This window comes from Bison bison, unplaced genomic scaffold (assembly GCF_000754665.1).
Source record: "Bison bison bison isolate TAMUID 2011002044 unplaced genomic scaffold, Bison_UMD1.0 scf7180017864181, whole genome shotgun sequence".
Lineage (NCBI taxonomy): Eukaryota > Metazoa > Chordata > Mammalia > Artiodactyla > Bovidae > Bison > Bison bison.
Window position 1 is genome coordinate 1,940,963 of NW_011494753.1, and position 16,096 is coordinate 1,957,058.

The 16,096-nt window shown below is 46.8% G+C and overlaps 1 protein-coding gene across 3 annotated transcripts in view; it reads left to right on the top strand.

The window, feature by feature from the left end:
- IL16 (interleukin 16) overlaps positions 1–16,096 on the top strand; it is a 112,699-nt gene that overhangs the window by 80,367 nt on the left and 16,236 nt on the right. For all 3 annotated transcript variants that reach the window (XR_825553.1, XM_010843241.1, XM_010843242.1), the window contains exons 9-13: positions 60–177; positions 2,594–2,726; positions 8,344–8,431; positions 10,626–11,104; positions 15,864–16,014. Coding sequence is in view for 2 of the 3 variants with exons in the window: in XM_010843241.1 (XP_010841543.1) it covers positions 60–177; positions 2,594–2,726; positions 8,344–8,431; positions 10,626–11,104; positions 15,864–16,014 (969 nt within the window). In the remaining variant the exon portion in view is untranslated. The remainder of the gene's footprint in view (positions 1–59; positions 178–2,593; positions 2,727–8,343; positions 8,432–10,625; positions 11,105–15,863; positions 16,015–16,096) is intronic.

The following is a 16,096-nucleotide window of genomic DNA, read 5'->3' on the forward strand; positions in this document are numbered from 1 at the left end:
GCGCACACCTGGTCTAGTGCAGTCACAAGCCCCAGCCTCCACCCTGTTCTGCCTTCCAGAGGCTGGTGTCGGGCTGGGCATCGGACTGTGCAGTGTCCCCTATTTCCAGTGCATTTCTGGCATCTTTGTTCACACGCTGTCTCCAGGATCCGTGGCACATCTGGACGGTCGACTGCGGTAAGTCCCGACTATGTTTTGGAAAAGGTCTTAAGGCAGGAATTCCTTAGTGTGTTAGGAGATTGATCAGAAGATGAGATCTTTAGAATTGCTCCTCAAAGTGTGGTTCCTGGACCAGCGGCATTGACATCCCTTGGGAATCCCTTGGACATGCAGAATTCCAGGGCCCTCCCCGACTCACTGAATCGGAACCACCATTTTAAGGAGATCCTGGGGAATTTGTACGCATGTCATCATGTAAGAGATATTGTCTCGGAGAATAATGGCCAGAAACAGAAAACATGAAGTGAACACACTTTAATTCAGATGTAACTGATGTTAATTGTATAGTGACATAAACAGGAGGTTCAAGGAGGTTTGCCTGTGTAGTCTATATGGAAAAAAAAGCTTACTAAGCAAATCAATAGTATTAACTCCGTTTCTTGGTAGCACAAACAAAAGATTTTTCATACAGCATTTCATGTATGTCTTTTTACAAATAACTTCTAAGAGAAGTAAAAATCTAAATTTTATTTTTAACAACTTATCTGAGTCTAGTAATAATATTTTATTCCAGTTTAACTTGTTAGAATACTCAGTTCCACATTCATATATGGTTTATCTTCTGTCATCGAGCATATGATATATGCTGGTAGCTCAGCAGTAAAGAATCTGCCTGCCAAGCAGGAGATTCCTGGGTCAAGTTCAGTTCCTGGGTCAGGAAGATACTCGGGGCAAGGAAATGGCAATCTACTCCAGTATTCTTACCTGGGGAATCCCATGGACAGAGGATCCTGGTGGGCTATAGTCCATGGGGTCACAAAGAGTCGGACATGACTTAGCTACTGTTTACAGCAACATATGCTATATATTTATATGTATCCCAGATAATATATCTTCATGTATACCTTCTCTACTGAGTTTGGGTTTTGCTAAATTAGCAGGGTTTGGCCATATTTTAAAGGTTTTCCTGTCACTATAGTATGTACAAGCTTGAATTATTGATGGGTTTGCTGCTATCCTAGGCAGGAGGGTGACAGCTGATTGGCTGAGCTGCTGTGCTGTCACCTAGGACAGAGTGGCTCAGAGTGATGGCTTTAGTCCAAATCTTTTGAGATAGTCTTCCCTCTTAGACTTGAGCTGAATAAGGATTGTTTTGCAAACTTTCACTTTCCTTGGCATCAGGTGCTGTCTGGCGATGGTCTTCTTTTACAGCAATGAATATGTGTGCTTTCTTAGCAAGGAGAAGGAGAAAGGGGAACCAACTCTGCAATAGCAATGTAGAAGAAAGAAGCAGCCAACCACAGCAGCAGGAACCATGAAATCAGTGTCAGGAGACCTAAATTTCAGTCCCAGCTCTGCTGATAACCAGCTAGGGCAGAGGATGGCAAATGAGGGCTCACCATCTGTTTTTTGTTTTTTTTTTAATAACGTTTTATTGGAACAAAGCCATACTCATCATTTACATATTCTCTAACGCTGTTATTTTTATGCTATGACATCAGAGTTGCAGAGTTGCCATAAAGATGGTATGGTCTGCAAAGCCTAAAATATTTACTGCTACTACTGCTAAGTCACTTCAGTCATGTCCAACTCTGTGCGACCCCGTAGACGGCAGCCCACCAGGTTCCCCCATCCCTGGGATTCTCCAGGCAAGAGCACTGGAGTGGGTTGCCATTTCCTTCTCCAGTGCATGAAAGTGAAAAGTGAAAGCGAAGTCACTCAGTCGTGTCCGACTCTTAGCGACCCCATGGACTGCAGCCCACCAGGCTCCTCCATCCATGGGATTTTCCAGGCAAGAGTACTGGAGTGGGGTAAATATTTACTATGTGGCACTTAACAGAAAAAGTTTTTAGTCCTTAAGTGAGATCGTATTGAGATAATTTCACTCTGTCTGATTTTCCCCATGTGTGAAGCAAGGGAATTGGCTTGTACAAATCCCCTGTTTATCAAAGCAGCCTTATTTTTTCTACCTCGTCTCCCGCCCATTTCCTGCCTTATAAGAATGAACACCATGCAGGTACCTCAACCAGTGATTTCTTCTCTCTTTTAGCACATCCCATTCATTCATTCCCTTAAACATTCTGTGTATGAGAACACAGAAGGCCCAAGAGAGGACGTGATCAGTTTACCTGTGGTTAATTGGTTAATCCATTACACTGGTCAAACTACACCCTCCGTCTCATTTGAGCTTAAGTTAGATAGAGAAAGGCAGAAAAAAGTTACAAACTGTGGTGAATGTTGCCCCACTTTGGGATGCACTGTCTCCCATTTTGTGGTCATGCATGAAGGGTGTGTGTGATGAGCTGCTTTGGTCAGCATGGTGAATTTGGGGTCTCATAACGCAGCCTAGGCAGAAGTGGGACCTTGGGGACTCAGCCGTGCACACGCCCTGTGAATGAGCTGCCTGATGGCTCCCTGTTGCTGCCTCTTGCAGATGCGGCGATGAGCTGGTGGAGATCAACGACTTCCCCGTTCACTGCATGACGCTCAACGAAGTCTACACCATCCTGAGTCACTGTAACCCAGGTCCCATCCCCATCATGGTTAGCCGCCATCCAGACCCACAGGTGACTCCCCCTGGGCATCCTCTCCCTCCTAGGCCCACTCTCGCAGGATTCCCATGGGAACAAGAAGTGACTGAACATGTAGACATTGTTAACTGAGTTTGAACCAAGTGTCTGTAGTAATAGGTTTCTGCAGCAGAAGTCCTATGACAAGCTCCTAGACACTGAGGCACTTGGCATTAGCTCAGGAGGTTCTCATGGATGAGTTACAGGCCCTAGGGCAGGAAAACATAGACCCAGAGTTTCTGTTAACAGATAGAAGAGATTCACGCATCCATGCATCCAGCGGGTCCCCACTATGTGACTCTCTGGAGCTGGACACTGGGCACGCAGGGAGAAGTGAGTGAGCTCATAGCACACAGTCCTGCCCCCCAGATCCCTACATTCCCACGAGACTGGTAGAGAAATCATTGCAATACAGCGTGATCAGTACTATGGAACACAGGCATACAGAAGGGAAGGTTACATAAAAGCAAGACGTACCAGAAGTTAGTTTTCTCCAGGCAAAGACTTTGTGGAAAGTCATTCCAGGCAGCAGGGACACAGAGTTAAGTTGCAGAGTCATGAAGGCACCTGCCGTGGAAGGAGGGAAGGGTAGGTTCTCGGGACTGGGGTGCAGAGATGGGAGCAGAGAGTTGAGAATGGAGTTTGGTGAGGCACTGGGGTCACATGCCAAGGGCTTTCCACAGGACGCTAAGTGTTTGCATTCTGTGGGTGGTGACGAGCTAGGGGAGTCTGAAGCTCTAGCTGTAACATGTTCAGAATTTTCTTTTTACCCCTTGATTGCTCTGCAGAGGACAGGATGGAGTAGGTGGAGCTGGAGTTTTTTGTAGGAAGGAAACAGATGATGAGGCCTGAATTAAACAGCAGATGTGGGAGGAGAATAGAGCAGAAGGGGCACCAGGAGGCAACTTGGGAAGAATCAACAAAATCTGTTGGTTGGAGACTTCCCTGGCAGTCCAGTGGTTAAGACTCCACACTTTCAATGCAGGGGGTCCAGTTTCAATCCCTGGTCAGGGAACTAAGATCCCACATGCCTTATGGCATGGCCAAAAAATAAACAAATAAATGAAAGAGACAAGCAACAAGGATTTTAAAAATCGTCTTCAGTTCTAAGATGTTAGAAAAAAAGAGAGAGAGAGAGAGATGTATTGGCTGCTTAGGTTTGGGATAAGAGAGAGGGGAGCCTAGGAGGACTGGAGTATTTTTAGATAGTGAAGGCAACACCACAGCCAGAACAGAGAACTGGAGAAGGGAGTGGACTTGGGAGGAAGGAGAATCGTTGAGGCAGTGCAAGCTCGAGTTGGAAAAGAATTTCCAGACACAGAGCATTTCAGAAGGGAGTGAGTTTATTAAGAACAAAGAGCAGAGATAATGTGGGCAATTCGAGCACAGCAGGCCAACCTCCAGGCCGACCTGGCAGACCAGGGAGAGCCTACAGTTTCCATGGGTTAAGAGCCAATTTTTATAGCCTCAAGACAAAGAAAATTCCTGCTGGATGGTTGGTATTAGGTGATTGGTTGGGGTGCTATAGGATATTTACTGGAGTTGGCATCTTTGCCTAATTGGGAGTCAGGAAGCTTGTTAGTAATGATCAGGAGGCTTTTGGCAAAGCCAGAGGGGCTCAGTCAGCTTCAGAGGTGATCTTGGTTCTGGGCTCCACTTCTGAGGAGGCCTAACACCTGTGACTTTGGGGCAGAACTCAACAAGAATGATCTCAGTAGGGGACTGGTGAGATGGAGGCCCTGGGGGGTGTGTAGTTAGACAGGCCAGCAGGCAGTTACCTTTAAGGCTGATAATGGCTGGCTTTAGAAAAGGCAGAGGATCCAGAGATCAAATTGCCAACATCCACTGGATCATCAAAAAAGCAAGATAATTCCAGAAGAACTTCTACTTCTGCTTTATTGACTATGACAAAGTCTTTAACTGTGTGGATAACAACACACTGTGGAAAATTCTTAAAGAGGTGGGAATACCAGACCACTATACCTGCCTCCTGAGAAATCTGTATGCAGGTCAAGAAGCAACAGTTAGAACCAGATATGGAGCAATGGACTGGTTCCAAATTGGGAAAGGAGTACGTCAAGCAGTATTGTCACCCTGCTTACTTAACTTCTATGCAGAGTACATCATTTGAAATGCCAGGCTGGATGAAGCACAAGCTAGAATCAAGATTGCTGGGAGAAATATCAATAACCTCAGATATGCAGATCACACTACACTTTTGGCAGAAAGCGAAGAGAACTAAAGAGATTCTTGATGAAAGTGAAAGGGGAGAGTGAAAAAGTTGGCTTAAAACTCAACATTCAAAAAACGAAGATCATGGCATCCAATCTCATCACTTCATGGCAAATAGATGGAGAAACAATGGAAACAGTGAGAAACTTTATTTTCTTGGGCTCCAAAATCACTGCAGATGGTGACTCCAGCCATGAAATTAAAAGAATTTTGCTCCTTGGAAGAAAAGCTATGACCAACCTAGATAGCATGTTAAAAAGCAGAGACATTACTTTGCCGACAAAGTTCTATCTAGTCAAGGCTATGGTTTTTCCAGTGGTCATGTATGGATGTGAGAGTTGGACTATAAAGAAATCTGAGTGCTGAAGAATTCATGCTTTTGAACTGTGGTGCTGGAGAAGACTCTTGAGAGTCCCTTGGACTGCAAAGAGATAAAACCAGTCAATCCTAAAGGAAATCAGTCCTGAATATTCATTAGAAGGACTGATGTTGAAGCTGAAGCTCCAGTACTTTGTCCATCTGATGGAAAGAACTGACTCACTGGAAAAGACCCCTATGCTGAAAACGATTGAAGGCAGGAGGAGAAGGGGATGACAGAGGATGAGATGGTTGGATGACATGACTGACTCCTAGCAGAAATAGGATAGAGAAGGGGATGGTGGATAAGATCCCCACAGGCCTGTGTGGCAGGGTTCAAACACAGCCCTGCTTAGTTAGTGAGCACTGACAGTAAGCATGCTGGAGGAAATATTTATGTATTATTTGGCTGCTGCTGCTGCTAAGTCGCTTCAGTCGTGTCCGACTCTGTGCAACCCCATAGACGGTAGCCCACCAGGCTCCCCCATCCCTGTGATTCTCCAGGCAAGAATACTGGAGTGGGTTGCCATTTCCTTCTCCAATGCATGAAAGTGAAAATTGAAAGTGAAGTCGCTCAGTCGTCTCCGACTCTTAGCAACCCCATGGCTGCACTGGGTCTTAATTGCCGCACGCAGGATCTTCTATCTTTGTTTCGGCAGGCAGACTCTTAGTTGTGAGTGGAATCTGGTTCCCCAGTGAGGGATGGAACCTTGCAGTGGGAACACAGAGTCTTAGCCCCTGGACCACCAGGGAAGTCCCCAGTCTTAGCCATTTTGCAGCATGGACTTCAGTGGCGTGATGGACATTCACATTGTTTTGCAGCCATGACCATCAGCCATTCCCAGGACTCTTCATCTTGCCAAAGTGACACTCTCTACCCCTTAAACAGCCCTCATTCTCCCCTCTGGAGATGACTCTTCTACTTACTTTCTGTCTCCCACTGTGTCCCAGAGTTCCCACTGTTTGCTCTCTGATTTTGACAACTCTGCATACCTCATCTAAGTGGTGTCATATGTGACTGGGCTCTTTCACTTAGCATGGTGTCCATTAGGCTCACCTGTGCTATGGACGATGTCAGCATTTCCTTCCTTTTGAAGGCTGAATAAGATTCCGTTGTTTATGTAGAGGCCATATTTTGCATGCCCCTTCATTGGTTGATGGACACTTGAGTGGCTTCCATCTTTTGGCTATTGTGAATCCTGTTGCTATGAACCTGAGTGTGCAAATATCTGTTCAAGTCCCTGCCTTCCATTCTATGTGGGTAATATACAGGAGTAGAATTGCTGGATCATACGGTAATTCTATTTTTAATTTTTTGAGGAACCGCCATACTGTTTTCCATCTTGGCTGTCTCATTTTACATTCACACCAGCAAAGCACAAGTATTTCGATTTCTCCATATCCTTATTAACACTTGTCATTTTCGGGATGGGGGAGCCTGGTGGGCTGCCGTCTATGGGGTCGCACAGAGTCGGACACGACTGAAGCGCCTTAGCAGCAGCAGCGCTTTTCTGTTTACTTATTTATTTTAACGACTTAATTTTTAGTTTTGGCTGCACTGGGTCTTTGTTGCTGTTCAGTAGCTACTCTCTAGTTGTAGTGCACAGGCTCCTCTCATTGCAGAGGATGGGCTCTAAGGTGTGCGGGCTTCAGCAGTTGTGGCCCATGGGCTTAGTTGCCCTGAGGCAGTTGGGACCATCCCAGACCAGGGAGTGAACCTCTGTCCCCTGAATTGGCAGGCTGATTCCTAACCACTGGACCACCTGCCCATCCTCATGGGTGTGAAGTGATATCTCATTGTGTTTTTGGGGGGTTTTTTTTAAGATTTTTTTTTAATATGGACCATTTTTTAAACCTTTATTGAATTTTTTACAATACTGCTTCCATTTTTTGTTTTGGTTTTTGGCCTCGAGGCATGTGGGATCTTAGCTCCCAGACCTCTACCCCCTGCTTTGGAAGGGGAAGTCCTAACCACTGGACCACCAGGGAAGTTATCTCTTGGTTTTGATCTGCATTTCCTTAAAGATTACTAACATCGAACATCTTTGCACATGCTTGATGGCCATTTGTCTGTCTTTTTTGGAAAATATCTATTCAAATCCTATGCCCATTTTTACTTGGATGGTTTGATTGTTCTTGCTGTTGAGTTAGGAATCTGATTTGCCTAAGTCTTCTCCCATTCTGAGTCCCATTTCACTCTACTGATTTTGCCCTTTGTTGATTGATACAGGGAATATTTTCATTTTGATGTTATCTGATTTGTCTCTTTTTCTTCTTTTTATCTTTTTCTTTTTCATCATCCAATTGTATCTATATTTTCTGTCCCATTTATCTCATAGTTCTTTGATATGCAGAATATTTTCATTTTGAGATTGTCCAATTTATCTGTTTTTTTCCTTTTGTTGCTTGTGCTTTTGGTGTCCAAAAAGTTCTTTTTAAAAACCCTCTGATTTTACTGTGAAGTAGGTTCTTGTTGTCACTGTTTTGCAGGAAAAAAAATTGAGGGTTAGAAGCTTCAGTTCCTTGTGTGAGTGTGTGGTTACAAAATGAGGGGACTGGGACATGTACATGAGTGTGTTTGTTCCAGAACTCATATTTTTAACTATTACTCAAAGGGATTAATTACCTGTGACAATAAGATGGCTAGGGTTCCAGTTATGACATCATTGTTGTTGGTAATAAAGGTGATGATGATGTCATGGCAGCGTTAAGTGTGGAAGAACTCCCCAGAGGTAAACTCTAAAATGGTAACTCTGCCCAGTTTGGCAGCAAGTAGTGGAGAAGGTTAGGGAGTTCAGAGGGGCCACCTTGAGAATCCCTTTATTGACAGAGTTTGGACTTTGTCCATAAGATACTAGGGAACCAGTGATGCCCAGGGTGTTTCTGGGAATGTCAACTGTTTGTAGAGTGGGTGTGAATGAAAGACAGCAAAATCCAGGGGCCCAGTTAGGGAACTGGTACAGGACTCAAAACCTGATGCAGAAGTTCCCACTATTTGCTTGAGGAGGTGCTGTAAATTTTCCAGGTTTCTGAACAGCAGCTCAAAGAAGCTGTGGCCCAGGCTGTGGAGAATGTCAAGTTTGGAAAGGAGCGGCACCAGTGGAGTCTAGAAGGTAAGGAGACAATGAACTTGCATTTGCAGCATCTTTGTCTTCTTAGAAAGCTTTGAGTCTAGCCACCAACTCACTCTCTACCCCAGGAACATAGTAGTCATCACAGATGAGCCTGGTTCATAGACAAGGATTGAAAGCTAGCAGTCCACCAGCTAAATTGGGGTCACATTTTGCTTTGTTTCGGAGGCACGAGAGTTTAAAATCGTCTGAATTTGAATTGTTTTAAATCCACAAACTTTCTCTAGTTCTTTACAGTCCTCACCATTCCCTGTTACCTTATTTTACCAGGTTGCCTGTCTCACCTCTGTCCCTATAGGCATTTGAGATTTCAACTGCTAGCCCATGATAATAGGCTCCTTATAAAGAATAATATCTATTAATAAAGTTTCTGACATGTATTGAGTTCTAATCGTGTTAGGCATGCTATTTAATACACTATTCCCCTGAATCTTCCCATATAATTTTTATGCATATTTTTGGGAAAATGTGGGGTCCTGAGAGGCTCCCTTACCCCAGATCAGCCATGGAGTACACAGATGATCTGGGATGGGAACCAGGCTGGCCAACTCCAATGTACAGCTGGTGGGCATTGGCCAAGTCTTTGTGGAATGTCCATATTATAGAATAATGTGCAGGCTTTAGTACTGATATTCACAAGGATGTTACACAGTCTGGAAAGTGTCCAGACAGAAGGACAGGACCCAGAATTTTATTTCAGTGGTTTTCTTCCATTTCCACCCACTCAACATGCATCTATGCTCAAGGGAGGAGAACAGAGAAAAAAAGTTTGACAGCGGTTATCTCTGATAGGCTGAGGGTGAATTTTTGCTTTCATTTCTTCCTTTTTGCAGCTGACTTTAAACAAAGATGCATTTTTATTTTAAAATCAGTAAAAAGCTAAAGAAAAGCTTTTTCTCTAAAGACGATTTGAATTATGAGCTTGATTGGCCTTGATTCTGTACTGAAGTCTGAGATGCTCGCCTGTGGGGCTCGCCTGTTGCTCCTGGACTTGCAGAATGTGCTCACATTTGAGCGAGAGCCTGGGCCTCGGTCTGCTCACACTCTTCTGATCTGTGATGCTAGGGAAGGGGCATCTTCTACTACTAGAGACAAAGAAGAGTCAGTGGAGGGTGTGTGGTTGGCCCTATGCTCAGAATATGACAGGGTTTTGGAAGGGGGCTCAGAACCAGGAGGAAGGGCTGCATAGGAAGACAAAAGGAAGAGGAGAGTCTGGCTAAGGCACAGTGGTTTTCTGGCCTTGCTTCATCCTCATTTTTGGAAAGAAAGGTAACCTCTTGGTTATTGTTGTTCAGTCACTAAGTCATGTCCAACTCTTTGCCACCCCAAGGACTATAACCCACAAAGCTCCTCTGCCCATGGGATTTCCCAGGCAGGAATAGTGGAGTGTATTGCCATTTCCTCCTCCAGGGGAATCTTCCCAAACCAGGGGTTGAACCTGAGTCTCCTGCATTGGCAGGCGGGATTTTCACCACTGAGCCACCATGAAAGCCCTGACCTCTTGGTACAATGCTCAAAGCGCCTTCATGGACATTTTCTCTCTTTGATTTTGAACCCCCAAATGTCCTGTGATCCTGAAATGAGTATCTCCGTTTTACAGATAGGAAACGGAGGGTGGAAGTTTGGGTTCCCCCAAAGGCCAGCAGGCTTTGAAATGGGGCATGGTCAGAATGTTGATTCAGAAGCATCTGGAGGCTCCACACCTATGGGAGCAAGGGGGGGTCTCAGGGCTGAGCAGAGGGGCCAGTTGAGCAGAGATGATACCGGACTGCCGCTACCAGACCACTTCCACCCAGCCATGGAGCTCACACGGCCCACTGGAGGTGTCCTGTGTGCAGAACTGGCTGGGTCTTTCTAGCCGCATCTCCATCAGGCATTGGAGGTGGGCTGCCTTTCGGGCGAGGTGGTCCCTGAAGGGGCTGACAGCCAGGACATCAAGCCCTTCCTTGAAGGGCAACCTTGGGGATGCATCTCCGTCTTTACGCCTAGAGACTCAGAAAATTTGAATGATTTTCCCAGCCTGATGTCACTGGTGCTGGATACCAGACCCAAGATTTCTGAGCTTCACTCCGAAGTGACCTCCGGGGAGAAGCAGACAGCCTGGGCAAGCAGTGTACCCCTGGCAGTAGTCCTGAGCCAGACCAGGGATGGGGTTTCATTTGTGCTTCCAATGCAGGTGTCAAAAGGCTGGAGAGCAGCTGGCACGGGCGGCCCACCTTGGAAAAGGAGCGGGACAAGAACTCTGCACCCCTGCATCGCCGGGCGCAGAAGGTCATGATCCGTTCCAGCAGCGACAGCAGCTACATGTCAGGATCCCCCGGGGGCAGTCCCAGCAGCAGTGGAGAGCAGCCACCCTCTGATCTGGAAGTCAGTGTGCACAACCCCAGCCTGCCCCTGGGGCGGGAACCAGGGGTGCCTCCTGGGGCCTCATCCAGGCACCCCCAGGAGAACCTGCCCCTCCCTGCAAGCCAGGGCAGCCACCCACCACTGAGACTCAAGAAATCCTTTGAGATTTTGGTGAGAAAACCTACATCCTCCAAGCCCAAGCCTCCACCCAGAAAATACTTTAAAAGTGACAGTGACCCTCAGAAGAGTCTGGAAGAGAGAAAGGACTCCCTGTGCCCTTCTGGACACACCTTGCCCACCTGTGGCCAGGTAAGAGAGGGTTGAGCATTCTCTTGCATCAAGCAGTGTTGAACTGGGGCATTAGTAGAGTGTTAGCTGAGGGCAAGGAAGGGTTTCTCCTCCATCAGAGAGAAGGGACTGGGCTCAAGCTTAAAGCTGACTTCAGAGAGAGAGCTTTGCAGCTTGGCAGACCTCAGTTGAAGCCCCAATCTTGCTGAATGACTTCTGCGTTGCCATCCATGACACACTGGAATGCAAGGCTGCTCTCACAGGTCTCTAAGCCTCCGTTTCCTTATCTGTTAATTGGGTCTAAGTTTATTTTAAATTTTATTTTATTTTATCTTTACAAGCATTAGGATTTTTTAAAGTTATTTATTTATTTATTTTTGGTAGCACTAGGTCTTCATTGCTGCACAGGCTTTTTTCTAGTTGCGAATGAGCAGGGGCTACTCTCTAATTGTGGTGCGTGAGCTTCTCATTGTAATAGCGGCATGGGCTCTAGGGCATGTGGGCTCAGCAGTTGAGCCTCCTGGGCTCTAGAGCACAGGGTCAGGAGTTGTGGTATGTGGGCTTAGTTGCTCTGCAGCATGTGAAATCTTCCCAGATCAAGGATCAAACCCAAATCTCCTGCATTAGCAGGTGGATTCTTTACCACTGAGCCACCAGGGAAACCCCAGGATTATTTTTTTATGTGGACCATTAAAAAAGTCTTTATTGAATTTGTTACAATATTGCTTTTTAAGCCATAAGGCATGTGGGGTCTTAGCCCCCTGACCAGGAATCGAACCCATACCCCCTGCACCGGAAGGCAAAGTCCTAACCATTGCACTGCCAGGGAAGTCCCTGGGGCTGAATCTAGAGGCTCCCTCCATGGGCTAGGTGAGGATTCAAAGGAACCAACCGAGCGGATGCCTAACGGGCTCTCAGGCATATCTGTGTTCATTGCTATGACAGTTTGTCCCTGCAGGGGTCTGCAGACACCCCTGCAGACCTCCGTTTCCTTTCTCCGCAGCTCCATCCCCCTCCCTCACAGGAGGGCAGGCTCATGGCCAAGCAGTTGCTGTATCTTGAGCCGTTTTTAGGCCCAGGTGCTGTGCTCTGTCTCAGTTAAGCCAGACAACCATCTGGGGATAAGAGTCCCTTTCATGCAAAGAGAAAGCCGAGGGACTTGCTCAAGTTCACATTGCCTGTGGGTCACTTTATCATTAGGCTTCGTTGTCTTTCACTTCTTCTTCGGCGGATTTCACAGGGTAGGTAGAACTGGGGCCTCTGGTAATCCCCTAGAACAGTCGAACAGTCTGTGATAAGGGTTGGGAAGCTTCAGGAGGAGTAAGAAACCCCAGAAAGGAAGGTGTTGAGTAGGAGGAGAGAGCAGAGGAGGGAGAGGAAGCCAGGTTACTGAAGAGGAAGTACCATCTTGCAGAGAGCTGGCAGGATGTGGGCTCATTAGCAATTCATGGTGGAGATGCCGAGGGGGTGCTGTGTTCTCCTGCTCCTTTTTTTGTTTTTTCTTTCCAAGCAAATGAGTATTTTATTAACATGGTATAAAAGAATTTTTAAACACATGGTAGGGTTTTGACCTCAAATACTTGTGAGGTCTGCTACTGAAATGAACTTACAGCTAGACAGCTTATGAATCTTGAAGATACCTAGTCTCTGTCCAGTTAAGGGTTCAGAACAGACACCCTCACCTTGTGCACCCCCATTTTAAGCAAACATTTCATTTTCCTTTGAGCCTAAGACCTGTGAGTCCCAGAGGGCAAATTAGGAACACAGAAGCTGGGAAGCCAGGCTATCTACTTTGTTCCTGGAGACCCAGAGGGGGTCTGTGGGGGTCACAGGGGCTGCCCTGGTGATGCTCTTGTGCCCTCTGGCCGGGTTGGACCAGATATGGGGAGGGAGTCTCCCCAGGCGAGGCTGCTGCGGGAGAAGAAGGCAGACAGGGACCCTGCTGCAGGCAGAAGTCCCCTGTCTTTGCCACCCTGGCTGCTCCTCAGCATTTGTCGCTCCTGCCTGCACCCTCCGCACTTCCACAGCTGCAATTCTCTGTCCTTCTGCTTTGTCCCGCATGGTCCACAGACCCTTGCACAGCCTTTTACAAAAGCACAGCCAGCACCATATTATTTTCCTGGGTGTTGGGGGTGCAGAGAAGGGACGACAGCACCATAAAAACAGGGGCTGTTTGCTGCATGTCATTCTTCTTAAAATATCCTCCACCATGTCTGGGGATTTCTCACTGGGTGTTTTTCTCTTTGGTCCCAGTGTGTAGTATCTCTCCATTCTTTCCTCCCTTTCTCCCTCTAGCCCCTCCTCCTCCTCCTTTTGTCTGTCTGTCTGTCCTCCACCCTCCACCTCCTCCAGTCTTTCCTCCCCAGGGTCCCATGACCTTTCTCAAGCTTTTATGACAACCCCAAAGTCTTTCTCACCTACTGTAACTCAAGGGGACTTCCACAGCCAAAATGACCTTCAGGATATTTCTTTCAACAGAGGACCAGTTCTCTCCCTTCTAGAAAATCAGCTTCAATGACCACTTTTGGTTAAAAATCACTTTCTCCCCTAAGTCATCTCCTGTCTTCTTTCCCTTCTCTCTCCATCATTCACTGCCAAGCACTATGCCAGGAAAAACTATTTACAGCAAAAGTCAAGTGAAATCAATCTTACTTCTGGAGCTAATTGAAAAAAAATCTCCCATGAAGAGGGTGCAGTATCAGGTGTGTTGATGAAAAGACAAAACACATCTGAGTCTATTCCAACATGCAAAGTTGCTTTCACCACTGTGGTTGGTACCCAGGGCATCAGCCTATGAAAGTGTCAACCATTCACGGATATAGACAGGGTGCCGAGTTCCCTGGGTGCAGTTAAATTTCAGACACGTCATTTTTTTTTTCTGCTGATGAGTGGCTTAGATACCATCAGTCTGATGTTTTAAGCTTCTAATTTCATAACCAAGCCTTGCTTTTATGAAGGACTAATTCAAGAGACACAGTGATTCATTTGGGTTGGTTGGTCTCTCAGTGTTTCCAAAGTGCTACCATAGAACTTGGTTCTAAATAGGGAACCCTGGGCTGGGACAATGCTTGGTGAACACATTTCTAACTTGTATAGAATTATACTTCCTAAAGAATGTTTATTGACAAAGTAGATATAAATCTCAGGCCACAAATGTTTTCAGTTTCTCTTTTAGTCCCACATGGTGCATTTGTTCCTCCTTCTTTCCTTCCTTTTGGAAGGGAGCTCACAGCCTTGTCTAATAGCCAGCCCATCATTCCACCTGACCCTGGAAATAGCAGAAAAGACATACCATCAACTGCAGTATGGCAGAGTATTTCCCCTGCAGAAAAATTTTGGCAGCATCTTTCTTTAAATTATATATTTATTTTATTTTGTGGCTGTTTTGGGTCTATCTAGTTGCGCGAGTGGGCTTCTCATTGCAGTGGCTTCTCTTGTTGCAGAGCATGGGCTCTAGGGCACTCTGGCTTCAGTGTTGAGACACATGGGCTTAGTTGCCCTGAGGCATAGGGGATTTTTCCAGACCAGGGATCGAACTCGTGTCCCCTGCATTGGCAGGTGGATTCTTAACCACTGGACCACCAGAGAAGCCCTATACAGCATCATTTTTATATTGGCCTTCTTTTCTTTCTGGGTTGCTGGTCTGCTTTTTCCTTCTACCATGGATGTTTATCTCTCTGGAACACTTCTCCTTGGCTTCTCTGCCTGGAAAGTTCTTACCCTTTGTTCAAGAGCCAGACAAGAAGCACTTCTCCTGGGAAGCTTTCTGTCCCACTCTGGGACAGAACTGGTGCTGGTCCCTGCCTCTGGGCCCTGGCAACATCTCTTTCATGCTGTATGAAAACCCAAACTCTACTCAAGCATTAGAAAGTGACTTGGTGCTCGGTCCAGCTCGTCCCTGAACTGGTTTGTGAAGCAGCCTGAGGCCACATTCATGCTTAATGGGAAAAGCGTCCTGCCCTAGACTGATCAGGTCACCCTGGGGGCAGCAGAGGGGAGCAATGGCACAGTTTCAGAGTTTCTGTCATCCTTCACAACATCCTTTCTAAATAGCTGAATGTTTGTTGTCTAGTCGCTCAGTCATGTCCAGGTCTCTGTGACCTCATGGACTGTATCCTGATAGGCTCCTCTGTCCATGGGATTCTCCAGGCAAGAATACTAGAGTGGGTAGCCATTTCCTTCTCCAGAGGATATTCCTGACCCAGGGATCAAACCCAGGTCTCCTGCATTGGAAGATGAACTTTTTTTTTTTTTACCACTTGCCATCAAGGAAGACCATAAATAACTGAATAATAAATCACAATGTAGAAAGCAACAGATCCAAATTTTCCTCTAAGGTGTCTAACTTTAACTTAGTGAAGACTCGGGAGGCAGATCTTTGCCTCATTGTCTTCCCCCCTGGGAGGAGGAGGAGTTTGGCCAGATGTAGTGATACATGAAGCAGTGCCAGCCCTATTTCCCACCCCCAGACCTCTTCTCCCTGTCACAGGGGCCCCAGGATCTTCACATGTGTCAAGTGCATGAGCCCTTGTCCTGGATGCCAGCTCATGTGTCCAGGAAGCAGAGGGATGCTCTGGGCCTCCAGGAGGTGCCAGCTCCCTGGTCACCCATGCAGACAGCGCCATGGAGGAAAGGACCCTCTTGACCACCAGGGCTGCTATTGGACTTCTCATTAAAGCTGCTTGATGTTGGCCCCCCAGTCCCAATCAGAGGGCTCCTTGCTTTCTCACAGCTGGAGGCTACCGTTTTGACACAGTCTCACTTCCTGTTTACACCACAGGAAGCCAGAGAACTGCTGCCACCGCCGCCTCCACAGGAAGACACAGCGGGGAGAACCCCTCACACCGCTGCTGGCCACCCAGGACCTGTAGTCGGGCCACACACGACATCCCTCTCAGAGGGCCAGCCAGGGAGGAGGGCAGCCAGCCCAGGTAGGTCTTCATCTGCCAGGAGGAGGGACCTTCTGGATCAAGGTCCAGCACTAGGGGAAGACTGGAGCATTAGAGCATCCTG